Source organism: Haemaphysalis longicornis, unplaced genomic scaffold, assembly GCF_048455015.1.
Source record: "Haemaphysalis longicornis isolate Haplotype H1 unplaced genomic scaffold, Haemaphysalis longicornis Haplotype H1 scaffold_1, whole genome shotgun sequence".
Taxonomy (NCBI): Eukaryota; Metazoa; Arthropoda; class Arachnida; order Ixodida; family Ixodidae; genus Haemaphysalis; species Haemaphysalis longicornis.
The window spans coordinates 121,746,730-121,774,490 of record NW_027526203.1 but is presented as its reverse complement, the minus strand read 5'-3'; the positions used below and the strand labels follow the sequence as shown (position 1 = coordinate 121,774,490).

The window sequence follows — 27,761 nt, the reverse complement described above, 5'->3', positions numbered from 1 at the left end:
TCTAGATTAGGAATTCGGAAAATAAGAAAGTGGAGAAAAAATGCCCGCCAGGTGAGATCCGAACCCACGACCTCCAGAATACCGGTCTGGTGCGATAACCACTACGCTACCGGCGGGGCTACTTTAGCCTCCACTTTCTGGGGTATTTATGTTCAGGTGTTTTTGTTTCCTGCGCTTGGGGGTGATAGCCAGCGCCACTCGGACTACTCGGGGTGAAGGGGACCTTCTTTTTAACCCCCGGGCCGTGACTCGAGCGTCGTAGACGCTGAGTCACGGCCTGTCACTCGTAGACGTTCGAGTCACGGCCCGGGGGTTAAAAAGGTCCCCTTCACCCCGAGTAGTCCGAGTGGCACTGGCTATCACCCCCAAGCGCAGGAAACAAAAACACCTGAACATAAATACCCCAGAAAGTGGAGGCTAAAGTAGCCCCGCCGGTAGCGTAGTGGTTATCGCACCAGACCGGTATTCTGGAGGTCATGGGTTCGGATCCCACCTGGCGGGCATTTTTTCTCCACTTTCTTGTTTTCCAAATTCCTAATCTAGAGCTACTACATCCTCCTCTTTGCTTTCCGAGGTCTTTTTAACTGCCATTTGTTATTTCTGTCTTATTTTCAACGAGCCCCTCATTTCCTATTCTGATTCGCTACATGCATAGCGAGGGCCTCTGTTCTGGCAGTCTTGGTGCCATAGGGAGCTTAAGAGTGTTCAACGCTGGTCGACCACACTCGACATTTTGTTGACGCTCGAGTCACGGCCCGGGGGTTAAAAAGAAGGTCCCCTTCACCCCGAGTAGTCCTAGTGGCGCTGGCTATCACCCCCAAGTGCAGGAAACAAAAACACCTGAACATAAATACCCCAGAAAGTGGAGGCTAAAGTAGCCCCGCCGGTAGCGTAGTGGTTATCTCACCAGACCAGTATTCTGGAGGTCTTGGGTTCGGATCCCACCTGGCGGGCATTTTTTCTCCACTTTCTTATTTTCCAAATTCCTAATCTAGAGCTACTACAAACCCTCTTAAGCTACCTTTTGCACCAAGACTGCCAGAACAGAGGCCCTCGCTAAGCCTGTAGCGAATCGGAAAATGGGAAATGAGGAGCTCGGTGAAATAAGACAGAAAATTAGGGTTGGCAGTCAAGAAAACCTGGGAAAGCAAAAGGTTGTGGTGGGTCATAGGAACAGATGAATTTTTTTAGTGAGAAAGAAAGTGGTGAAAAAATGCCCACCGGGTGGGATCGGAACCCACGACCTCCAGAATACCGGTCTGGTGCGATAACCACTACGCTACCGGCGGGGCTGTTTCCCCACCACTTTCTCGGGTATTTATGTGAAGGTATTTTTTGTTTCTTGCACTTGGGGGTGGTAGCCAGCGCCACTCGGACTACTCGGGGCGAAGGGGACCTTCTTTTTTAACCCCCGGGCCGTGACTCGAGTGTCTACGACATGTCGAGAGTGGTCGACCGGCGTTGAACCCTCTTAAGCTACCTTTTGCACCAAGACTGCCAGAACAGAGGCCCTCGCTAAGCCTGTAGCGAATCGGAAAATGGGAAATGAGGAGCTCGGTGAAATAAGACAGAAAAGTAGGGTTGGCAGTCAAGAAAACCTCGGAAAGCAAAGGGGGGAATGCGGTGGATCATAGAAATAGATAAAAAAAAATTGAGTCATAAAGAAAGTGGGCATCACGGTTTTGGGTTGATTATCGCCGCTTGAATATAATCACAAGAAAAGACGTGTACCCTCCTCCGCGTATCGACGATGCGCTGGACTGTCTGCAGGGAGCGGAATTTTTCTTATCACTTGACTAACGCTCCGGGTACTGGCAAGTTCCCATGGCCGAGGCTGATCGTGCAAACACGGCATTTGTTACCCTAGACAGCCTTTACGAATTGAACGTTATGCCGTTCGGGCTTGGCAACGCCCTCGCCACGTTAGAAAGAATGATGGGCAGCCTCCTCTGTGGCCTCAAGTGGAAGACGTGCCTCTGTTACCTGGACGACGTAGTCGTTTTCTCTCTTGATTTCGAGACACACCTGATTCGCCTAGAACAAGTCCTGAGTTGCCTTGCGAACGCTGGGCTGCAGCTAAACCTAAAAAAAATGCCACTCCGCCGCCCGCAAGCTTACCATCCTGGGCCATGTCGTTTCCAAAGACGGCGTCAGCCCCCACGCGACAAAGCTTCAAGCCGTTGCGGAGTTCCCGAAGCCGACCACACTGAAGGCGCTTCGGAGCTTCATGGGGCTGGGCTCTTATTTTCTACGGTTTGTTCGCTACTTTGCTACCATCATTTCCCCTCTTACCAAGCTCCTCGGTAACGACAGCGGCATTTCTGTTTGGTCACCATCCTGAGATGAGGCGTTTGCGACACTGCGTCGTTTGTTGACATCCCCGCCTATATTACGGCATTTCGACCCGTCGGCCCCAACAGAAGTGCACACTGATGCGAGTGTAATTGGCCTCGGTGCCGTCCTCGCTCAGCGGAAATCCGGCTGTGAAGAGTATGTTGTTGTGCACGCGAGTCGGGCACTGACGAAAGCAGAAACAAATTACTCCGTCACTGAGAAGGAATGTTTTGCATAAAATGGGCGCTGGGAAGTTCCGCCCGTACTTGTATGGGCGCCCATTTGAAGTGGTGACCGATCACCACGCGCTTTGTTGGCTCCCCTCCCTGAAGGATCCTTCAGGTTGTCTTGGGCGGTGGGCTCTTCGCCTGCAAGAATATGATGTCCGCGTTATTTACCGTTCCGGCGGTAAGCATTCGGATGCTGACGCACTCTCCCGCTCTCGAATGCCGGATGACGTGTATCACCTTGCCACAGCGGACTGTAGCTTGTCGTCGCTCAGTGTCACCAACATGACTGCCGAGCAGCGTAAGTACCCATGGCTAGCTTCCATAATCGGCGTCCTGTCTGGTGCTTCAGCTACCGGTGCACCCAGGTCCACTGCGGCGGCAAGCCTCTCACTACCAACTGCGTGAAGAGCTCCTTTCTCGTCGGAATTACAACTTGGACGGTCGCAATTGACTTTTGGTTATCCCACGCCATCTGCGTCCCGACATCGGCGCACCTTTCATGCCGTTCCGAGTTGCGCGCACGCTGGCGTCCTCAAAACGTACGAGCGACTCCGCCTACGTTACTATTGGTGGGGCATGTATATCTACGGGCGGAAGTACGTGCGCTCATGTCCGGAATGTGAACGCCGCAAATCACCGCCTACTCCATCTACGGCCCCGTTGCAACCACTACCGTGCCCCGCAAAACCCTTTGACCGCGTTGGAATCGATCTGTACGGGCCACTGCCTTTAACTGTCTTTAATTGTTGCGGTAGACCATATCACAAGGTACGTCGAAACAGCTGCCTTGCCGGCATCCACGGCTCGTGACGTCGCCACTTTTCTTTTGCGTCACTTTGTCCTTCGCCACGGAGCGCCTCGGGAACTTCTATGGGATCAAGGCCGCGTTTTCCTATCGGACGTTGTGAAAGCTCTACTCGCCGAATGCCACGTTGTTCACCGCACGAGCTCCTCGTACCACCCGCAAACCAATGGGCTCACAGAGCGGTTCAACCGCACCCTGGGAAATATGCGTTCAATGTAGTACATGCCGTCGGATAACTCCAATGGGGACATCCTACTTCCGTTCATAACTTATGCATATAACACGGCTACGCAGACAATGACAGGATTTTCTCCGTTTTTCCTACTTGATGGACGCGAGCCAACCTGTACACTGGACATCATCCTGCCTTACAACCCTGACACCAGAGAATTTAAACCGGTTTCGCAACTAGCGCAGCACGCCGAAGAGTGTCGCCAACTCGCTCGTTCCTTTACAACTGCAGATCAACAGCTCCAGAAGCATCGCCGTGATGATTTCACCACCCCTCCGACATTTGACCCCGGCTCGCATGTGTGGCTTTTGGTGCCCTGCCGAACACCGGCTCTCTCCTCAAAACTTGTAGCCAAATATCACGGCCCGTATAAATGCATCGCCCGCACTTCGCCCGTAAACTACATTGTGGAACCAGTCACCCCCCCTCCGATCTTCGCCGCCGAGGGCGTGAAACAGTCCACGTTCAACGACTGAAGCCCTACTACAACCCCCTGGTGTCGTCCTCAGCCCAAATCGCCAGGTTGGCTCCTTTTCACCGGGGGTGATTGTAGCAAGGCTAATGAGCAGCTCTTGTAACGCCATCAGCTTATCGGGGTGTGCGCCACTTCAAGAAAGAGTGCCATGCGATCTTGGCCAATATATGCACGACGGTATGCGCGCAAGCTGGTAGCAGGAAGGTGCTCGGCGCGCGAGTTCGTCCATCGTCTGTACGCTTGTACTTGCGCTCGCCTTGCTTCTGCTCCTGCCAATAAACGTCGTTCGGTCTGCTACCGGAGGGTGAACTCGTGGATCTCTTGTTATTGCTCACCACTGTAGTCGCCCACTTCGGCGGGCAATGGCCCCAAAAGGCAGCGGAAAAAAAGCAGAGCAACGTCCGCACATTCGGTAGCCGCGAATTCTCCGTACCGTCCCTCCGAACATTTGTGGGCCTTGTTCATGGGAGCCCTCCAGCACCCAGGGTTCATAATTACGCGCGGGTTTTTCGTTTTCGTCATCGGCTGTTCTTTTTTTTTTACCCCGGCAGTGCCTTATCGCCGGGGGTGGCAGGGGACGCCTGCATAAGCGGATTTCTCACCCCGTTTGCTTGCCCCCTCGCCGGCGAGTGTGTTTCATCCGACTTTCGCCTCTGCCAGCACCGATTGATCGCGTTTGCTCCCGTCAGCGCAGTCCCCTGCCGAGGCCTCGTCGCGAACAGAACATCCAATCTCCCCGTGTGTGTCAAGTTTTTGCTGCGGAAGAAAGCATCTGCAACCGTGTTACCAAGCGAACAAACAACCACGACTTATCTAAGGGTATTGTACGAACACATCTAACTGTTTTCACGACGCCTCTTCCAGTGTGTGTCGAAGGTAGGAACGCAAAGAAGTGCAAATGGGCAAATGTGTTTCCGTCTTTCTGCCACGACAATTGCATAACTGCTGGACTGACTTTTTAACTAAATCTAGACTGCAATCAAAGCACCCTGTGCAGTTAGAGAGGGAGTATTTCCTTTACCTCTGCTCCGATTTGGTATGGTCCGCTTAAAATTCTCGGAATGACCCCGGAGGAGTAGTGGTGGCGATAAATGACTATCACGTGACGTTGAGGCAAGCTGAAGTGGTTGCGAATGCTCCGAATTGTAGTATTAAACGTCTTATTGCGAATCTACTATCACTTTCCCAGCGTTAGATTTCTGGATTAACTGCCTACTAGTGACAATGTTTTTTAGGAGGTCTTCTTTGAAATCGGGCCCGCCCAAATCGATGGTTGAAGCCATGGAAACATTCATTTATTGTCCCTGCGTCAGTGTATGGGATTACGCACTTTCGGCGTTATTTTAGTTATATATGGCGGGGGGTCACTCTACGGCACATGTCAGCTCAGGACTGAAATTTATATAATGGAACGATTGCGCTGGTAACATAAAAAATAATTTTTGTTTAAGCAAAGCGAGCGTTGAATGGTCTCAAATTCCCAGTGTCATTTCGCGCGCTTCGTAAAAAAGTAGTATGAAGCGTTGTGATCAGGTACTTCCGGCTTAAAATTAGGTCGAAATGCCAACAGCATGTTTTCTATTCATATATTTGCTACTTTTTTATAAAAAAGTAATTCCAGTCATCTCGATTATAATATGTGGCAACGAGTTAACCAGCTTGTTTAGTTTTTACAGTGACGTTTTCCTAAAACATGAGATTTTGCGTTGCATTTTTAAGCTACTTTGTGGGAAATTAGAAATCCCTTGAAATCGCTTCACAGCGACATTCCCTCCTTGCATGTAGCCAACTAGTTTGTAGTATATCACAAGGAAATTTCTGCGAAGTCAGGCTATCTGAGTCCTTGAGAAATACGTAAGTATTTTCGTCGAACTTTATTAAGTTATCTACACATGCAGCTGGGCTATCTAGTGCTTCAAACCGGCAGTAGCGGTAGTAACCTTCACTGGAGCCTTCCTATCAAGGCTGGCACTTTTCTGACACAAATGGCGCACGTTATGCAGCAGATTCCAACAAACGCGAAAGGGCACTCCGTCGACCTCCAGGTGGCCAGTGTGTCGTCGTAGCTATGTAAGTACGCATGCGTCGGGGTTTCAGAACGTGTGTCGACAAAACGTTCGGCTTCGCACTTCGACTCACCGGCAACAACTCAAATCAATTCAAAACTCTCCCCCACTAAAGCCGGGAGGAAGCTGTTTCCCGTGAGACGGAAAAAAGTTTAACGAAGGAAACCTCGCCAACAACAACAACACATCGCACTGCGCCTAAGGGGTAATCAGCTCCATGAATGCACACCATAAGCGCATAATGCACCTGGTTCAGTGATGGCGTCTAGTTGCTGTTTCGGGCATACTCACGGAAGAACTGGTAGTTGACGAAAAGGAAGATGTGTCCCAGCATGAACCAGAACAGTGTGAGCGAGCGCAGGCCGTGTAGGGCGCTCAGCGGGCCCAGGCTGGTTTCGTACCGGAACACGCTGCGAAGGCTCCGAACCATCGAGAAGGACGTAGTGAATCGGGAGAACAGCGCTGCGGAGGTAGACAGGAGCGAGAAAAGAAACACGACAACTGTAGGAATTATACTTACTTGAATCGCTTCTATTCCCACCCACAGCTAGAACACGCCACGACATCGTGGTGCGCGACTGCTGTGCGGAATTAAACATCGTTGATAAGAGCCGAGCCGCACGGTCTCCACCCTTCTTCTCCCTTTTGTTACTCCCCACTTGGGAACATATCTTCTGGAGAAGGTAGTAACACTCTGCCCAGCACACCTACAACTCGCTCCAGTTTTGAGTGACACGTGGGTGGGCGTGCGTACGTACTGGTGTGAAAATGTTAAGGGAAAGAACGTGATAGGATGTACATCAGGGCGAACATTCACGGAGCTGTCTGCGTGCTATACTTTTGAACAGCGCTATATTTTCAGCAGACGGGTACCGGATACGCCCAAACTGCTCTTAAGTATCTTAGGCGCGAACAGCGTGCCTAAGCTAGGCCCTGATGTACGTCGACAGCCCTGCCCTCAGACTATGGTTTCTGCAGAATTTTCATTTTCATGAATACATTACCCAAATCAGGCTCTTGGTTACCCCGTCCCCCGACTGAAATCGTCGTTCAGATATACATCAGGGCAACCCGTTTTATCTTCTTTATCTTCTTTGGGCAGAGGTCCTTTGCGGAAGGACAAAGGACCCCTGCCCCAAATGGGCATCATTCTTTTCAGCAAAAATGCGGCTCCCTCCGGCCGTGCACCTCACGAAAACAAGAAGGGGGTTGACAAGCGTCGAGACAAAAGAGGAGGCATCCACCTCATTGGTGGGATGCTGCTACGAGCATTCGGCTGAAAGCCCGGCTGCGGCTTGAATGGATGGTGAAAACAAAATGCGGCCTTGCTTCATTTGTAAGAACTAGCCTGTCGTAGTTCTCTCAACTGCATTAGGCCTAGAAAGACGTTGTTTTCACACAAAAAAGTGGAAAGATTGAGAACAATGAAAAATTCGCGCAACGTAACGTGATCTGTGGGTTATAGGAGAAATACGGAAAACAGAAGTGCCAGCTTGTTAACTCCATGTTAGCATTACATTGGCGCAATCACACGAAACTACAGGTATCACTACGATGCCGCAACATACTTCTTGGCGGTAGATCTGGAAGGCGGCCGCTGACAAAACATAGCGACTGGTACGTCGAACGAGCTGGGCGAGAGATTGGCAAGTGAGTCGTCACGGTTTCATCTGTTTCCTTTATTATCTTTTGTTGATCTCTAAACACGACTGTAAAAGTGCCCCATTTTTATTGCGATGATGCACTTTTTTTTTTAACGGAACAAACTCACATCTTGTCTTTTTGGTTCCTTTACGCAAGCCTCTGTACGTACGCGGAAAAATCGCACTACACATGAATCCCGGTACCAGCAACTCGGGGAAACGCTGCCTACATAGCACAACAGCTATCCTACACGCAGCCTCCAGTGATATTTTCGTTTGGATAAGCGCTAAAGGACTGTGGTGGGGAATTGGGCAACAAAGACTGGGACGTGGAGTGACTTTGGGGCAAATCTTGAGAGGCACGTTTTCAAACCATAACATTTATTGAAAGACTGAAATGCGCGTTTCACGTGCAGAGTCGACTAAAAAACGTTTAAGCTCTGAAACCCGAACTGCGGATGAAAAGCAACGCAATTAAATCAAACAGTTCCGTCTTTCCTAAGCATAAAATAGAGTTGTCGCACAAATAGAAACCACCACTGGGCTACAAGAAAAAATTGTGCCGCCTCCATACGCTGCATACAATCTCAGTTTCACGGCACTGGTTTGCTCTTCGCCAGTAACACGATGAATGTGGCCAACACGCTTCTTGCGCTCAAGAAGCATTGAAAACTGAACCATGTTTGTTATACAAAAATGTGGCTTTTATGATCGATGCAATGGTGTAACTATGTTGATATTTGTTTCGAACGAGTGTTGCATTGCACCACTTCGTGCATTAGCGTTACGTGTGTCTGGTAACCCTTGCCTTTATTATTTCTCTGTTGTGTGCCTTTTTTTTTGCTATTGGTGGATCCGTTCCGAGCACAAACGCTGCATGAGAATGGGTCTGATGTTCCACCGGTACAAATCTCGCAGTGACGTCAACGTAAAGAGCTTGGTTCTGACCCTTTTCTTTGGAGCTCTGAAAAGACTGGAAGTAGGTGACAAGAAAGCTATGATGATTTCATGCGCAAGACGGGTATACTGACAGCTTTAAACCAGCCGCGATGGTTTCTTTTTTGCGTTCAGCCGCGTTCGCACGTTGGAGGGAAACTCGACACCAGGCTTGCGTGAGCATAACCAGAGTCCTTCAATGTTTTACATTGAAGGACTCTGGCATAACGTAGCGCTTGTATACGGTCTCCTTGCAGTTTAATTTGCGACTGCTGATTTGACTGGTACACGACATAATGACTTCCCCGTCTGCTACCACAGAGTGTTGTCGCGTTTCTTTATGAAGGGTTTTGGGGGGATTGGGGACGCCGCCAGAACACGTTGGCGAGCGTTGTCGGTATAAAACACCCGCGCTACTTCACTGGGCAGCAAAGGAGCGACGCTGACTGATTGAATATCCGAAAGGCTGAACACGACGCTATCACCGATGGCGTCAGCCACTGCTCGGGCTCCATGCAGTTAGACCTGAATAGCGTCTGTCAGGCCTGTACGCGTGACACGGACAGCTGTGTTGCCAATGCAGGGCCACCTTTCGCTTATTTTCAAAATGTCTGTGGGCTGCCCGTGTTCAGAATTTCCAATAGTGGCGCAGGGAGACGCCAGGTATGGCAACACTAACGACAGAACTCAGGGTAGCGCAAGATGCGCAGTATGTACAACGTTTTGGGTATTTTCCTCTGCGCGCTGGATCCGCTCATGTGAAGAATTGGGTGGCGCGAACTCGGCTGTACTACTTTATTCTCAAGGCGGATGGTTCTCTTTGGAAACGTTTGGGTTGGTGCTGTTCTCCTATTTCAGACTCGAAAGCACCGGTGCTCCGCAAACGGTATCTACAAAATCTCTCAAGTACACCGAATACTACTTACATAATGTTCCATCTACGCAGAATAAAATGCCCGTACGCAACGACGTGGAATGACAGTCGTATTTAAAAACACAAAAACACGCTTGCATACCAGCGGTGCACCTTTCGCTCCTTGTGCGCCTCTCCAATGACGAGATGGGAACAGATCGGCGGTCGAACAAAGATTACAGCTCACAGGACCCCATAGAAGAATCGATTGTTTGCATATCCCCTTATTTGTGCCTGTGTATAGATCATTCAAATGGCGACAAAGCGAGATGCTCGAAGTCACTGTTCGAGAGGCACCGTCATCATGCGGACGCCTGAATCACCTTGATCTAATCCTCACCTTGATCTAATCTACTCTTTATCCGCTCAATTACGTGCCGCTAATGAATTATCCCTGCAATGTTTAACTGGCGCTGCCAAGCACGTTTCCCCTCGATTTCGCTCACACATCCGTTCCCTACTCTCCCAAGGTGTGCCACGCACCCCGACAGCCATCTTTCACGTCTCTGCTTGGGAGCCTAGGCTAACTCCACATTCGGCGCGACCCTCCGGTCACCCTAGAAGTCCCATGTCACCACTTCCACAGCATTTTGAAAGGAATCCTCGGTTGCCCTTGAACGCAGGGATATTGCCAAAAAGTCTTCGTTTCTCTTCTTTTGTATACATGCAGCGAACGATAGGGAGGCACCCCACGAACGATGTGCCAGCCAACAATGTGTTCTTTTACGTGCAAAGAAATTGAGTTATTTGGAAACTTCCGCCGTCCTCCCTTGAATAGATGGTGACTGAGAGGTGGTTTTGTGTATGTCCAGTGTGACGCCCTTCTCTTTCCTCGAATTTGCGTCTTCAGCGCCGATTTCGGCTTACACAACGACCAGGCAATAATGCAACCCTGCTGCAGCCAGAGTTTCCTGTCGTTTTCCTACTGGTCCTCGTCTGATGCGCAGTATGTGTCCGCGAAGATTCGCCAATAAGCCTACCAACAGCGATTTGATTGCTCAATTAAGTGCAATGCACTTCTTAAGCGACCCTGAACCAGCGTCCACCGGCGATGTCCGCGCACGTGGAGATGGGCGCGCGCAGCCTGGCCGCTGACATAGCACATACCCACGTTGGGGATTGGCCAGGAATCTCCTCGTCTTCCTTGGCAACGGGGGGAGATGGGCGCACGCTGCCTGGCCGCTGACATGGCACATACCCACGTGGGGGATTGGCCAAGAATCGGGTGTGAGAAGGGCTAATGCACCTGCTTAAAGGAGTACTGACACGAAATTTCAACGCTGAGATCCGCTCTAGCAATCAAGTACAACGACAACACAAATAGGTGTCTGTGAATAAATGCATCTTTCTTTCTTTGTAGTTGTGTGTGTGTGATCTCTCTTTCGCGAACATTACCGAACCGCGCAAATTCAACTCGTGCATTCGCACTTTCACATTCTTCCCCTCAGGGAAATGCGGGGAATTTTTTTTATTGTAGTAATGTTAATTACAGTAATGTTACGTCCAGGAAAAGCCTACAGGAAATTGTCCAGAAGCTTAAAATAGACATGAACTGTTTTCTCCAAGCTTGGGCTTTATAATTTGCTTTCCGCATCTTTTAAAAGTCCCTTTCACCGTCGTAATTATGGTACGTGTAAAATTGGCCCCTGCAGGCGATTTTATATAACTAATTTTTTTTTCTTGCTCAAAGGTGTTACTTGAAAGTGGACGTTCTATGATTGGCGTATTGAATAAATTCTGATCGTTTACTTGAGAAATCACACTTTCTTATTCAGCAGCCGCGTGATTTCAAGCGCATCTTTGAAATAACCAGACGTCGTGGTCGTTGCAATGCAACCTCGCAAAAGCGACTCCGGTTGTGGTGCAGGCAGCGAAGGAGAATCACCGAGAGTCATTATTCCGCTCTCCCCACGGTAGACTTGCCCGCGTACGCGGTCCTTCGCGCTGCGGTCCCTTTTTGCCGGTTTTCCTTTCACCCTGCGCCCTTGAAGCGCTTTCGCGTGTCAGCCGCACATGGCAGGCCCCGCTGTGCGCGGCCAAAAATATGGTTCGGCTTTTTTCGGCGCTGTTTACGTGACGCAGGTCATAATAATCTACGCGTTCCCCTCTCTCCTCCTTTCCCTCGTCAACGACGTGGCTGGCGATAATGTTAGACGCAGAAACAACCGTGCCTGCCAAGGAACCCGCGAACACAGCCGCACCTCTAGCGTTTGCTCAGTCTTCGCTTGGGCCGTTCATATATCCTCATCTGTGCGTGCTGCGGCCGCGTCGACATGCACGCTTCCTCGCGGCCCGGAACACCAGCGGAGGAGAGGAAGGCGGCGTTATGTATAGCTGTCCATCGGGGATTTTCGCTATTGTGGTCCAGCCTTTAAGTAGAGCGTCAATACGTCTCGCTCCCCTCGTTGGCCCGTCTCCTTTCCCGGGCCTCCCCACGTGGCCCGCGGGGCACGTTGTTCCCGACCTCCCTCGCTCCGCGTGGAACCCCAAATGCAATCCGGCACGCAACTCCCCCGGCGCTCGCACGACATGACGCGCTGCCGGCTTGTTTTTCTCGCTCTCGTGCATCAGGTGTTCCCGACGCCGCTACGGGGCGTGCGACAGGTCTGCGTCGTGGACAAATGAACGCACACAAACAGGATCTCTAATAGTCCGCCACTGCAGTTATGAAAAATAGTACGTGAGCTCCGTCTCTATCTTCTTCTTGAATAGCACTGCTCACAGCAATACCTGCAACCTCGTGGAGCTAACCCAGCGCGTGTTTAGTCTTTCGTGTGATGATAATGATTGTAGGGTTTAACGCGCCGACGCAACGCAGGCGATGAGGCGCGCCGTAGTGGAGGGCTCCGGATTAATTTTGACCACCTGGAGATCTTTAACGTGCGCCGAAATCTCGTACACACGGGCGTTTTTGCTTTTCGCCTCCATCATAGTCTCTCGTGTGTGTGTTTGCGTCGTTTTTCGCCTGTTTTCGCCTCCGTCAATATGTACCAACTGGCCCGGCAAGCCGCACTTCTTCTGTAGATATGCAGGAGCGTTTCTTCTACGTTACTTCATGCCTTAAAAAGAATTCGCCGGGGATCTGCTCACTTTAGTGTAAATTTCGTAGAAAGACGACAGTCTTCTTCCGCCCCTGCCTTTCTTCTCCCGACCATCGCGTCTCGCTCCTCCCACGATAAACAATGGGCATTTATTTATTTGTCTATTTAGTTTTTAGTTATTTATTTATTTATCACAGCGCCAGTTTGGCGATACAGAAGGGGGGGGGGGGTGGATGGAGAGAGAAGTACGTATATCTAGCTGGGAAAGCAAGTCTACAAAGTACAGTCTCCCAAATTTTTAATGATATAGCCGGAACGACGACCGATCGGCATGTCAGAGCCTTATCACGGTGTTCACCGGCAAAATAGGCGAGAGTACGCGCACGCGCATAGAACTTTCTGTTGTGGGAGCGTCGTCTTCTCCGCTGTTCTCCTTAGGGCAACACACCCCCTGTTTTTCTTATCTTGCGAGGCCGTTTCGCTACCGCCAAAGGTAGCAAAATAGCGTAGGGTACAGTTTTTTTTTTTATCAGATTTATTATTTATCCCATGATGTCGCGCAGGGGCCTAAGGCCATTCCGGGCATAAAACCAGTAATGTTGTACTTTTATTTATATTTCCAGTGGCATTCCTCACGCTGTGTGGTTCAGGTGATCCGAAAGAAACATCAAACGCGCATTTGATACGCGCATGCGCTGCAAATAACCACGGTTTCTCGTGAACAAAGTCATTCAGGTGCACTGGCAGGGGGTGTACCAGTCTCAAGGAAACAGCGAGCAGACGGCACTCATACAGCAGATAGCCTTATGCGTGCGCTCGTGCTCTCGCCTATTTCGCTGCGGCTATTATTACGCTATTATTAAAATTTGGGAGGCTCTACATCTAGCAGGGAGATACGGGGTGAATTTCGCCTTCAAAGCAACCCTCAGGCTTAGTCAGAAAACCAGAACCGCGAGCGATCCCAGCCGGAATGCTTCGGAGCAGTCAGTTTTTTTGACGCATTTTGCAGCTTGAAGCCCATCGTACTCCGGTGACGTTGCGTGGTCAAGGACGGTCTTCAGCCTACCGCTTGCCCATGAGGAAAACGACGGAACGAACTGATAGTCGGGGCCCACTTCGCTGTGTCACCGCCAAGCGCCGTCGCAGAAAGTCACCTCCCGGAGGACATAAATTGGGCCGCAGAAGGCCGCCGCTCACCAGAACAGCGAGCGATCCCAGCCAGAATGCTTCGGAGCAATCAGTAATTCGACGCATTTTGCAGGTTGGTAGTTTCTTTCAGTCTTTTAGAACTGTTTTTCCGGAGGCTTGGATCGCCCGCTGTTCAGTATGGGGGACAAACCACCAGCATCAATCAAAGAACTGTACAAACTTGTCACTGATATGAATGAAAGCCTAAAGAAAGAAGTAGTCGAGATAAAGGCAAGCACGGGATACATGAATAAGACTTTGCAGAGCTTCGAACGACAAAGGATAAGCTAGCCGGATTAAGGAAGGAACCTGCCGCCGTGAAGGTCGAAAAGGAGCAGTTGGCCGAGTGACTGGCTTGCGCACGAAGAGAAATCGTAGAACTGAAGCAATACAGCAGAAAAACAACATAGAAATTACGGGAGTCCAGCAAGAGAAAGACGAGTCACTCGTGGAAGTAGTGCAGAAAATTGCTGAAAAGGTTGGCACAACAGTCGAACCGTCAGATATTGACGTTGTGGATAGGGTGCCAACCAATAACAAAGAGAGTGGTAACATCATTGTAAGGTTCGGGTCCCGAGGAGCAAGAGACAGGGTCCTGCAAGACGACAAAAAGCACAGGCTTGAAGCGAGTGACATTGGCTTCAGCGGCACTCAACCAGTGTTCATTAACGAACATCTGCGCCCCGAGTACAAAGCACTCCTCGGAATGGCTATTGCAAAAAAGAAAGAGAAAAACTGGTGGTTTGTGTGGGTGTCACAGTCGAATATCTTGGCGAGAAGGACGGAAAACTCAGAGAACTCACATAGCAAGCCGTGGCAACCTTTGTAAGATTGTGTAAACATCATGTCGTCGCAACTCGTAGCTTTACCCAACTCGTACTAACATGAACAGTGCCTTTACACGTGCAAAGAATACTCCAGAAACATGTGCACTGAACATACTCCACTGTAATATTAGAAGTATCAACAAAAATTTCGATACATTACTCGCGTTATTATCGAAACCAAATGCTCAATACAGCGTTATTGCTATGTCAGAGACTTGGCTAAAAATCTAAACCTGCCAAACTACAAATTTGTTTCCATTTCAAGGAAATCTGGTCCGAGACGTGGGGGAGTGGCGTTGTACATGTTGTCTACGGTAGAATATAAGAAGTTAGAAACGCCAACAACAACAAGTTCCTGTGAAATTGACATGCTGTTTGTGGAACTTCAAAATGACCTCACAATCGGAGTAATAAACAGGCCACCTAATTCCAGAATACCGGTGTTTTGGGAAATACTGGAGGACATATTACAATATCGTACAAATACACATAGCGAAGTAATTAAATGTGGGGACTTCAATATAAACACTAATGGCAACCACCACACCGAGTATCAGCAATTACTCCTTTCGTATGGCTTTCATAATCACATTTCAAGCCCCACAAGGGTTACGCAAACGTCTTCATCCACTATAGACCATATCATCTCTAACCTAGAACTTGAAAACGGTGAGGCCGGTGTTATACAATAAAATGTAACTGACTATTCATATAACGGTGAACATTGATCGTTAGCAGTCGACGAAAAATACCGGACTTAATTTGCGGAGGTGGGACTACGCAAAAAGGAAACAGCGCCTGCAGGAAGAAGACTTCGCGGCAACTTACGATAGCAAAGTCAACATGGCTTATAACAATTTTTTCGTAATGCTAGAATCAAGCTGCGTAAGAAGGAAATTCACTTCACGAAGAGCAGAGTACTTCAGAAACCCAATCTGCCCCTGGATGACCGACTCTCTTCTAAAAGTTATCAGGAACAGAGAACACTGGTGTAACAAAATGAAACAACACAAGAATAACCATGATTACAAAGAGCAGTACAGGATTGCGCGTAACTTAACACATGCGCTTATGCGCAAGCGTAAAAAACAATACTATAGTAACCCCATTCTAAAAGCAAATTGTAACTCCAAAGAGATCTGGCGAATAATTAACTCTATCACGAAAAAGCAACAACCTTGTATAAAATTGCCCGATTCAGACACTTTAGGCTGTGACACTTCACGTCTACGTGAGATGTTTAACGAATTTTTCATCAGTGTCGGGTACCAGGTTTCATCGAATACTAATGACGAAGACCAAAACCTTATTTTGCCCACTCCGATTCAAAATAGTTTTGCTTTTTAAGCAATTACAGCGGAGGAAATTATACAGACAACCAAACAGGTGTCAGGAAATAAAGCAGTCGGTGCTGATGAAATTACAGTGCATATACTAAAAAAGAACATTGACATATTGTGCGATCCCTTAAAAAGAATTTTTAACCTATCACAGGAACGCACCCTGAAGCGCTCAAAACTGGGATGGTAACAACGATATTCAAAGCAGATGACCCGAATAACATCAAAAATTACCGTCCCATAACAATATTGTCTTGCATTAACATCCTGTTCGAAAAATTAATAGCTAAGAGAATGATAAGTTATATTCAAATTCAAATTCTTCTAAATGAATGGCTGTGCACTCAGCCACAGAAGTAATTTACAATGCGCTTAATCACAATAAATTCGCTTTAGGCATATTTTCAGATATAAAAAAGCATTTGACTCTGTAAATCATGATATTCTCCTCACTAAGTTAGAACGCTATGGGTTTCTAGGGCCAGCTATAAAATGTTTCAGAAATTACTTAACTATAATCGCCAACAGTTTGTGCAGATAGCTCTAAACAAATCATGAGTAAAACTAGTAACCAACGGAGTACCACAGGGCTCTGTTTTAGGACCAATACTTTTTTCCCTCTTCATTAATGATTACCCTAGCTCCCTGTACGAAGCGCAAGCCATCTTATATGCAGGCGATACCGCTGTCATTATTACACATCCGTCACTTACTGAAATTCAGCCACTTGGAAATAAAGAATTACAGAATACACTTAACTGGTTCAATGCGAAAAAGCTCTTGTTAAATATTTAAAAAAAATTGATTTGTTCTCCGCGACCTGTAAAAAATGGCCGAATGTGTGTACCTTATAAACTGGACGAATACAAATCCACCAGGTTGACCAGTACAAATAATTGGGAATACCTCTAGAAACTTCACTTCATATGAGCATCACATATAGAAGAATTAAGTCCGAAACCAGCTTACGGATGTTACACGCTCATTAATGCAAAAAAACATTTCAACCAATAAACCTTAAGTATAATCTATTTTGGTGTTTTTTATTGTCACTTAACCTATTGAATAGAGTGATGGCGTTTCACCTAAGCACACGTAAACATTCCTCAAAAAAGAGCCTTAAGAATCATGGTATCAGCTTCAAGCACTTCACCCTCCGCACCAATTTTTGACGAACTTAGCATAATGCCTTTTAACCTAGCTCGGGACTACAAAACGGCCGTTCTCGTTTACAGAGTTTTGACTCTGAACACACCTTACCTGTCATCAGTTTTTTTATTGCCTTTGCGGTATACGCGACATGCGTGCCATAACAACCTCAATCTATCAAAAGTGTACAGTGTATATGGTCGTCGTCTAATATCTTTTATTGGGTCCAAAGTATGGAACCAGTTACCTTTGGATATTAAGTATGTGCCAAATTTTGCACTATCGTTAAAGAAATATCTTTTTTCCGAGTGCTATACTTCTCCTAACCTATAAGAGTACTATTGGTTTGTAATCTAAGCTATCCAGTTTTTATTATTGTTTGTTATCTGAGCTATCCTGGAGGGATTATGCACAAGCACATTTTCTAATGGGTCCGTACTAGCCTTGTCGGCTAAGGACCCAGATGCGTCTTTCAGAGTTTTCTTATGTATCTTTTGAAATAAAGCATATTCTTCTTCTTCTTCATCTTCTTCTTCTTCTCCGTGTTTGCCCAGCCATTCAAAGTACGGTGGATCACAAGCTGGGGAAATCAAAAATCAACCACAGTGAGAGATTTGTGCCCTGTCGTACGGGCATTGTCTACCGCTTGCTCCTCAATTGCGGAGAAGTTTACATTGGGCAATCAGACAGATATGTCAACATGCGCCTTCGGGAACATTTGAATAATTTAACAAGAGGCACATCCTCCCACCTGTCAGCACACTTCTGTACGCCGGCAGCGTGCAGCATGTGGCTGCACGCCGGGTATTGTTGATTGAGACGTTCTGTTCATCCGCAAGGAACAGCTGAAACGAGAAGTTGTTCAAGCCTATCATAACAAGAGTCGGGCTAATTGAGTAAGCCAGCCTTCGCTGACGAGGCAAAGGCGTTTTTGAATGCGACCTACATATGATAGCTGTTCACATACCTTTACCCGGTTTTATCTGATGTTTCAAATTTTTGTTTGTTTTCACCACACCAGAATGTACGTGTCGGTTATATATTTGTGCTTCAATCCAATAAAATACTAGTTGCGACCGCACCCATCTTGTGAATTCCTTCTGTGTCCGTCATCGTTTTTGTTCGCGCCGTTACGCTTCAAAATGCATACGCCACATTTCAAATCTGTTGCATAAAGCATTGACAAATGAAATCAGTTAATGCAGAACGGTAAACTTGCCCGCATACGCGGTGCCTCGCGCTGCGGTCCCTTTTTGCCGGTTTTTATTCCACCCTGCGTCCTTGAAGCGCTTTCGCGTGTCAGCCGCACACGCCAGGCCCCGCTGTGTGCGGCCAGAAATATGGTTGAGTCTTTGTATCAGAGATACGTGGTGGGCCTCTTTTATTTCTTCCCAAATGTTGTGAACCCCTAGTTGCAAACGTGTATTGGTTGCCGTGCTGATTGGGAGTCCTATAGCGGTCTTGTAGGACTGGCGTATGGTGGCGTCGAGTTTCGGTATTTCTTGTTGTCTGGGGGTCAAGTATGGCGTTCTTATAATGGCATGGGGAGCTAGGCTGCTGTCTGCGTGACGCTCTGTTTGATCGTCAGGTCTGAGCTGTCCAGCGCCTTAACCCAGTGCTCGCCCTCTGGTATCTGCGGAGACGGGTGTTTGGGGAATTTCCACATGACGTGCTTCAGGATTTCGGTTTCTACGCACGGGAGTAGTTCGGAAGGTCTTAAACTGTGGCGTAAACTGTGGGGTAGATTAAGTGCATTCTCCGCCTGCATGGTAGGGTATTGGTTTGCATGAGACGCCATAGGCTTTGCTTGGCATTGGATAGCTCCGTCTTGGGTGGTGGTAGGTGGCGGCGGGAGAGCCAGTAGCGCGCCATGATATCCTGGTACGTCTGGAAACTGTCTCGACCTGATAGCTCCATGGAAGGGGCAAGGACGTGTTCATGCCGAATGGGTTCTTTGTACTGACTCATCCTGCTTCTAGTTCCAATACATCACCGCGTGAATTTGTCGTGACCCTTACAGGAGTACTGACACGAAATTATCGTGTTTCGTTTTTTTTTCGCTGTTATGGGTGCCTACCAGCCCACTAATCATAAAGTGGCGTATTAGATGGTAGGCAGCAACGTAAATAATTATATACAACCTCGTTTATTTGTGCCAGTTTCGGTTTTGACAAAACGAACACCGAGGCGGCCGCCATGACAGGACGGTGCTCATGACGTCACCGTTCTAGTCGAACCAAGGCGGTCTGCGCGCTCCCGAGCGCGTCCGTGCGCGCGTCCAGACCGGCAGTGGTTTCTACCTCCTGCACGCGCACGGGCAGCATGACGTCACTTCCAAAATCGTGACGTGATACACAAGCCGTAGCTGCGCTGGCCAACCGCAGCCATCGCGTTGGCCACATCTCGGGGGCCCTCACGTCGGCAGTTTGGGGCCAGGAGGAGCAGATGGCGTCATGGTGAAGCCGATTGCAACAGCGTATCCGTTCTGAGCTTTCTCGTGCTCGCAAAGATTAAAATGGATTTCAAATGTGTTATACTGAACGGTTACTCTTGACACTTGCTGGGAGATATCTGCATATATCAAAGAAGCATTTTCCTCAGTTATCTCAGCTTGGAAAGTTCGTGTCAGTACTCCTCTAAAGAAATATTTAACGGGACGGTCATTTTATTCCCACTAGCTGGTCGTGGATGCAGTTTTGCGGACTGTATCCGCCGCCTTCCGAAGCAGCGGAGCGGGTGTCTGAATGCGTTTGTCGATTATACTAGGGATAACAATAACGCCCATTTTTACGCTGACGGTGGCAGCCATTTTCGAGGATGCTGAGAAAATATTTCGTAGACTGGTCTTTCAGAACGGAGAACACACGTTTATGATTTTTCCCGAGAGCTTCGGGAGTAGAGACGCGAAATCGACAAAAAAGCACACAAAAATATACTAAAGACCATACATGGCCAACGTGTGCACAACATCACTGCCGCATCAGCATTTACCGAAGTGGCACTTACGTGCAGTCTTCGGAAACGTTGATAGCCTGTGGCACTTTCCATTATTACTGGCATAATTCGTTGCAGCCGCTGTAGGCTGAAGTACGATCGATATGTTTGGGGAAAAACCTAGACAATCTACTCTGCTTCCTAATTAATATAGCTTGTCATAGCTAGAACGAGGTAACACGAATTTTTGTGGAACTTTCTTTACGGTGGTGCGAGGCACTTTTATCTATGAACTCACTGCCCAAAAGCCTGTGCACTCTTAAAATCTCTTGGGACGTTGCTACCCCACAAAGCACTGGAGTGGCCAGTCTTTCTAACGGAAGGAAACAAGTAGCTAATGCACTGGCCAAATACACCATTTCGTGCGGAAATCGTGGTCCGCGTTTGTGACATAAAGTAATTCGAGCATAATATTTTAAGGTTGGAGCGTTAGGGAGTTCGTGTCGATTAAAGCTCAACCTCTGCCTGGCGGAACCTGAAATCCTGATTGGTCGATAGTGCAGTGATGAATGCAAGCCACATGGAGGAGTGTCATGTGTCATAGTGCTATGCTCGTATGTCCCCCCACCCGCATTTTCCCACTGGCCAAGCAGTCATTGAAGAGTGGGCAGTCATTCTTAATGCCCGAAGGCATAAAATGTTGCGGGAAAACTTACTCTCCGCTTCGGTGTCCTTCTTGTCCGGTTGCCGCATTGCCTCCTTGACCACGTCCACTCCTGTCGATGCTATCACTACGGCCGTCAGGATACACATGAGAGTCCTGCAACAGCACCCACATCACGCCAAAGTAACCGTACGTGAGCTCGAAACAGCCAATAAGTAGCAAGGTCAGACAGCTGTTTTTCTCAACAGAAATACACGTTTTCTGTGCAAAAATACAGTCGCAAACATTTGGCAGAGACAACGACACACACACAAGCACACAGACCCCCCCCCCCCCTTCACACACACACACACACTCACACTCACACTACACAACGCAAGAAATGGTGAAACCAAGTTGTCAACACGGCACGAAAAATAAAACGCTGACCAACCGACCCAACGAACAAGACATGGATCATTTTGAATTCGCAGTTCCTAAGCTAAGGCGCCTTTAAATACCGCAAACATAAAGTACCAAGCTTCGAGAAGAAAGCTTGAAAGAGAGTGAACAGCGCAGAGCTGAAAGCAGACAAAATTAAATCGGTTGACCCATCAAGCTGCGCCTATCCTTGCTTTTTACAATTGCGTTCTGCATCGCGTATTTACGCGTATTTTATAAAAAAAAAACATTTCATACGAAGCCTCCAGCGCAGATTTGATGGCATTAAAGCTTGCCGCAGAAGTTGCTCAATATAACCAGCGCAAAGAAAATCTTGACGCAAATCTGCTCAGACAAGCCCGCCACCATGGAGGACCAAATTGAGGTTGTCCTTCCTGCGTGTTGTGCGTATTTGGATGAATATCGATAGCCTACGGAGTCATAATTGGGCGAAGGATATTGAGTAGCACGTTAGCATTACACAATAAGTGGCCCCAGTTTTACAATAAAACATTTTCCCTACACTCCGGCATAAGCAGATATAAACAGCTATAAAGCATTTAACAATTGCGGTCAGATTTAGGACTAAAGCATTTGGGTGTCGCACAAACTTTAGCAATGTGTCTGCATGGTCATATAGCGACCAAAAAAAGGGATTTGCGCTCTTCCAGTAGTCTTGATATAAAACATAATAGAATGTCCAAGAACATTACGCCATTGCAGCGTTTTCCCCTTCCAGAGGTGCGGAGCCATAATCGGCGTTTTAGGGGTGAAGCCCCTTAGGGGCTGCGGCTGTTGGCGTCTCCTGTCGTTGTCGTCATCGTAGTCACCACCGTAATCGTCGTCTCATGTAGTCACGCACTAAAACACCGGAAAAGTCGTTTGCGCCTCGCGTTGGAACGTAACGCGTACTAAAAAAAACACCCGGACATTCGTTTACGCCTTGCGCTGGAGCGCTTCGTAATGCGTACTAAAAAGACACCGGAACACTCGCCGTTATGCCTCGCGCTAGCGAGCTTCGTGCTTCAAATACAAGAGATTCTTACATCAAAGCTGTAAGAATACACTTGCGCAAAAATACACTTGTACACTGCATGATTCGCCCCTCGCCAGGTTTCTCGTTGGTGGAGATGGCCAGGGATTTTTTTTGACTAAGCCTTCCTTGGAGTGCCGGCGTCCGAGATCACTCAAGTGGTGAAGGTTAACTTTAATCTCCAGTGCTTTCTCCTGGTGTACCACTGGGGCTTAGCTTAGGTCGGCGCTTCCAAAGGCTGCCTTATACGATGCAACAAGGTGCCATAAGTTGAGCTGTGCCAGCATCCACGGTCACATGCTCCCAGCGTGCCCTCCATATGTTTGCTGGGCCCTCGCGAATAAGTCATGGACAACATGGAGTGGTGCACTCTAGCCAGCTCCTATAACAGTTAAGATGATTCGTTGAAGCTACTCAACGGCGTTTCTTATCTCAGTGATGTGGTGAAGGTTTGGTTCCTGAACGAAGAATAATTCAACCATTGGGTAAGCTTTACCACCCGATTCCGCCAGATTTCCGCACACCCTCCATACGCTCCAAAGCTGCCGGGACAAAACTAGGCAGGCATGCCCCTCAATCCAGAGAGACTTACACATCCTAGACAGACATGCCCATTATTCCAGAGAGGCTTACGCGCCCTGCATTTAGAATGTTTCAGCCTTGTGTCGAGGTGTCAATGGCAGCATGACCGAAGCCGCAATGGGAGTATCCTGAAGTCCGATTTGCCTTCCAAGGACTACTGGCCTTGCAGAAGCCTACACACGTTAAGGAAGTTATAACCGTGTGCCAGCCCCTCATCCGCTTCGAACCCTTCGGTTGCAACCGACCTTGAGGGAGAACCTTTTTGCCAATAAAACTTGATCAGCGGGCAAGGATTTTCTCGCACATCCCCGAGGAACGTAATGAGAAGTACCCAGTCTCTACTCCCCCCCCCCCCCCTCAGTTCTACAAGGGGCGCTCTGATTCCTGCTCGGCCTTAATTAGGGACAAGTCATCCTGAAATGGGCATGAGCCTCCTGATAGGCCTGCTGACTTTCGCGCACCTGCAGCGGCTCCAGTTCCACTGGCCATCGCCCCGCCGTTGCAATTGCCGCGACAAACGAGCTGGCCCCACTTTCCTTGTTTTGAGAGGCACCGTGATAGCCACCGCTGTTCCCAACGCGGCAATACTAAGGCGCACAATACGCGCCGCAAGGCCACTCCTTTAAAGCCAGGCTCCGCGACAATCGCAGTATGGCACGGACGGGACACGCGCCGTTGTAACAAATGCCAGTCACCAGAAATTCCGATCTCCAGCATTGCTGCAGACTAAGCTGCATCCAAAGAATGGCGCTGTGACACCACCACCGAGTTCGGAAAATTCGTCATCCCTCGACGCGCCACACTGAAAACGGAAATTTATTTTGAGGACACTTTACCGACGTGACCACGACGGCTGCCTGTCCCGGTCTGTGTTCCTGCTGTTGCTGGTTTCGACGAATTCAATAAGCCAAGATTATTTATTTACTCTTCCACACGTTGCGCATGTGATGCCGAGAACTGACAATATGTGGACAATATGTGTGGCTACCTAAGGACGGGTTCATAAGTACATACAGAGAACTGGACGCAAAGATGAGACGTGAATATTCCCCCCGGGCGAATGATGGATTGAGATGTCACTAGACGGGAACGGCTCAGTGCCTGGCATCAGCCTACACTGGAGGTTAATGTGCGACTGATTATAACGGTGACGATTAAAATTTTATAATCGGAAAAAAAACAGACAGGCAGCGAGCAATCACAATTTTGTTTTCAACTACGCCACTTGCTTCTGCCGTGACATAGTGGCTGGATTTTCGCTCATACTGCAGCGTTGTCTGTTGTTCTTTCGCTGTTCGCACCGTTCCACTCCTTATTCTGAACAGTGCAGGGTTTTCAGCAAGGATAGTTGGCTTAAGTAATCCCGCAACAAGCTTCACATGCTGCACTAGATCGTGGTCGAGGTGCCTTGTGAGTGGCTGACGAAGCCATTCTCCTCACTGAATAGCAAATGGAAGCTTCGATACTGAGCACGGGCTTTGACCAACTCTCCATGCCTAGGGAGCCAGACATACGAAATCACCAGTAATTGACGTCCGGCACTTTTTAAATGCAATGTGACGCAAGCCTCTCTCCAAGCCCCCATTTTGCCGTTAACACACACGCAGTGCGTATCAAGGGGCAGATAAACGTTGATTCAGCATGCGTATCAACGTTGATACGGAGCACTGCCGTAATCCCCATGGCCCATTTATCACGCAGTCTGTAGTGCAAATAGGAGCAGGAGGAGAAGAGGAGTAGAGAGTGGTAAGCCAGTCATCTTCTTATCTAGGTAGTCACAATGCATAACTTGGTGATGTGGAATCGCCTAGAATCACTATTCTACGGAATCATAGTGGAATGAGTAGAGGAATCACACCTCCCCCCCCTTTCCTTGCTCCTTTCGATAGTGAGGATTGCATTGGGGATGAGCGCGGCTCTCGAGTGCGTACGGATTCCCCGAATCTTTTGTCATCCCTCTTGCTAATAGCTTGTAAAGGGCTCCTCACCTGTCACCTCCGTCGTGTGTTGTAATCACAAAGGGTTCGTAAACTTGGATTGTTTTAGTGCTTAGTATAGGAAAGTAGTTGTGCACTAGTTTTCTCCAAAGGTAAGACCTTTTTAGTTCTTCCTTGTTTGACGTAAAAGTATCCCCTGTTGTTCATGTCTGTTGAGTATTAGATAAGTGACAAAAGATTGGAATTATCCAAGCGTGACAATGAATACGTAATTAACGTTTCTCATGTGACGTCCCTGCCAGGTCTACTTTTCAGTAGGCTCGCCACTATCATGCGTGCGCGCGGTTCGCCAGCAAGCACTCTCGGGTAACTTGCCGACATGCATACTCAAATAAGCATGGCAACGGTATCGAAACGGAGAAAAGTGCCCGAACTTTCACCTTACTACCGAACGAAGATGTTTCAAGGAATCTCAATAAAGTCCTTTCTCTCTCTCTCTCAAGGTCCCGCTTAATTCCCCTAAGAGGCGACGTAACTCTGATCTGAAATAACGATTATAAGCTTCTTCAGACCGTACAACTCCTCAGAACTTCCAGCTTGCGATCGTGGCGCAACAAGTATAGGTAAGGCCACTAGCAGTTTTTTGCCGCCAGAGAGTGCCTAGATATTCTCCCCGCAATGCTGGGGTGGACAGGCGTCAAGCCCGAGTTGAAGGAATGCTATCGTAGTGTCTTTTCTGCGGTGAAACGTGGCCGCTGTTTTCTATTGCTTGTGTATCTGCGTGTTCAGAAAGCACGACTATCACGGTCACGTAAGGTGACTGACCAGCAGAAAAAAAGAAGTTCCACGCAGGGAAGCAGTATTTTGTGCGAACGTACCTTCTCTCATTAATGTCGTCGTTATTTAGCAAGTAATAGCCTGAGCGTTTGTCTAATTGTTTATGCTATCATTTGCCTCTCCTCTTTTGAAAGCGAATTTTTCTATGCCTCACTCATGGCGTGGGACGTCCGCTTAAAAACGCACTGCAGGAAAGCCAACTCTACAGAATGGGTTTGACAAATTGATGATGATGATGATGACGTTGATAAGCGAAGGTACATCAAGCGCCTAAAGGAAAAAAACGCTTCCCATTGTAGGAATCGAACCTGCATCCATCCCATAATGAAGCCGACGTCTATCCGATTACGTCATTGCGACAAGGTCGAAGCAGTTTTGATTTTGGACTTTGATTCAGCTGCAACGTCACAAGGTGGCCCTGCTCAGTCCATACTACTCCATAGCGATGAAGCACCAACTGTTCTTTCCAAACGCCCATACACACTGATTACTTCACCCCGCCAGCCCTGCTAACGACATCATCCGCAGGGCGGCCCGCCTATTCTTATGTAGGTCACCCGCCGTTTTGCAGGCCTCATGCACGCTCAGAGATTTCTTGTCGTTGTCCACAATAAATACTTCTTTTTTCCGCAGTGGGCATTTTTTCTGCTCTGCTACTTTGATCAAGAGGCTTCACACCCTGACAGAACGACGCCAGCTAACAAGGCTCTTTTTCGGCAGCCGTCGACAGCAGCTGCCTACGCAAGCGAAACACCTGCGCATTCATTTTCGGAAGGTACTCAAACTTTAGGGACAGGCTTAATACACTTAAGCTGGCTTAAGCGGGGGAACGTTCAGGCACATATTGGCGCTCACGCGCAAAAACAAATTAGACCGTCGGCGACGCCGAAGGAACGAGTATCGCAGGTTTCTCGCTCTCGCGGCTGTTCATGTAAAAGCCCCCACACTCTACTCACCGGAAACTCCACTGTCCCGCCATTGCCACGTGGAGAGGCGCTTATGTGCGAACACGCGCGCCTAACCGACACCATCTCCATTATCTCGTTTCCGCACAGAATGATAACCGTTACGCTTCTGAGAAACTTTTGCACTAGCCCTTGGTGTCAATCTCTTAAAGCGGCTCTAGGGATGAACAGCGGCAAATGGAAACGCGCAATCTGCTCTTCTAGCCTGTTTACCTTTCTGTACGGGGGTAGTTGGTCTAATACGCACGGACACTTGCGCAGAGTGGTCAATTTGTGCACGCATCACTAAAAAATTCCCCACCGTCGAAAAACGCATAAGGTCACAGGAAAGCCCGATACAGTTTTTACGAGAGCCTGTGTGTGGCGGCGCATCACCTCACATTTGTTTTTACACGCTTACTGCAACGAATAAGGGTCCGATTAACCTCGTCTCATGCGATGCGCCAGGCGCTATCAGCGTTGAAAAGAAACAGAAAACAAATACCCTGGCAGAGGCAGTGTGCAGACGGGAATGACCGTAACCAAAAGGATGGAGGCCTATTGTTATTCTAACTTATTCGGTACACCTACACCTGGGCCAATGTTTATTACTCAAGAAAACCCTCACGTGGTGTTCTATCTATGTAATGTTACCTGGATTGCTTTTGGGCGGCATATTACTAACCTAACTATTTTTACAGAGGGTTGGTGCAGCGGCTGTGGATGACCTATAGCTAGAAAAAAGTAAGAACAAACACAATGTTTCTGAATATCGAATATCCACTTCTCCAAAGGAATAGTAATCGAAGGACAAATTATGAGAAATGGACCAAACTTGGGAAAAAACACCAAAGAAGAGACTAGGGGTGCGCACCAACGGCGTGCACGGTTACTTACACGATGGCTGTCTGATCCGGGTTGAGCTTTGCGTTGTCTTCTTTCACCTCACAATGGGCAACCGTAACTTCGAACTCGGCTGACTTCACGACTACATTGAGAGCAAAAGAAGAAGAAACAAGAAACACCACACGTGAGAACGATTGCAAGGGAGGAGGCGCACCTCGCAACGAAAGGTACCGACAGCATATCATGTTGCTCATTAGTGAACGTTTGCGTAACCTTGGAGCCTCTGTTCCAGGACGACGTATGTTTCGTAGAAAAGGGTAACAATAGACAGCACGTTTCGCGCTCACGATGCGCAAAACTTTTTTGTGCGTAGCTTACGTAGACG

The 27,761-nt window shown here is 48.3% G+C and overlaps 1 protein-coding gene across 1 annotated transcript in view; it reads right to left on the bottom strand.

Moving 5' to 3' along the window:
- LOC144179557 (nose resistant to fluoxetine protein 6-like) overlaps window positions 1-27,761 on the bottom strand; it is a gene marked incomplete in the record, with an annotated part of 454,840 nt that overhangs the window by 139,593 nt on the left and 287,486 nt on the right. Inside the window, 3 exon segments of the mRNA XM_077707960.1 lie at window positions 6,434-6,604; window positions 20,830-20,933; window positions 27,428-27,518. Of these exon segments, the coding sequence (XP_077564086.1) occupies window positions 6,434-6,604; window positions 20,830-20,933; window positions 27,428-27,518 (366 nt within the window).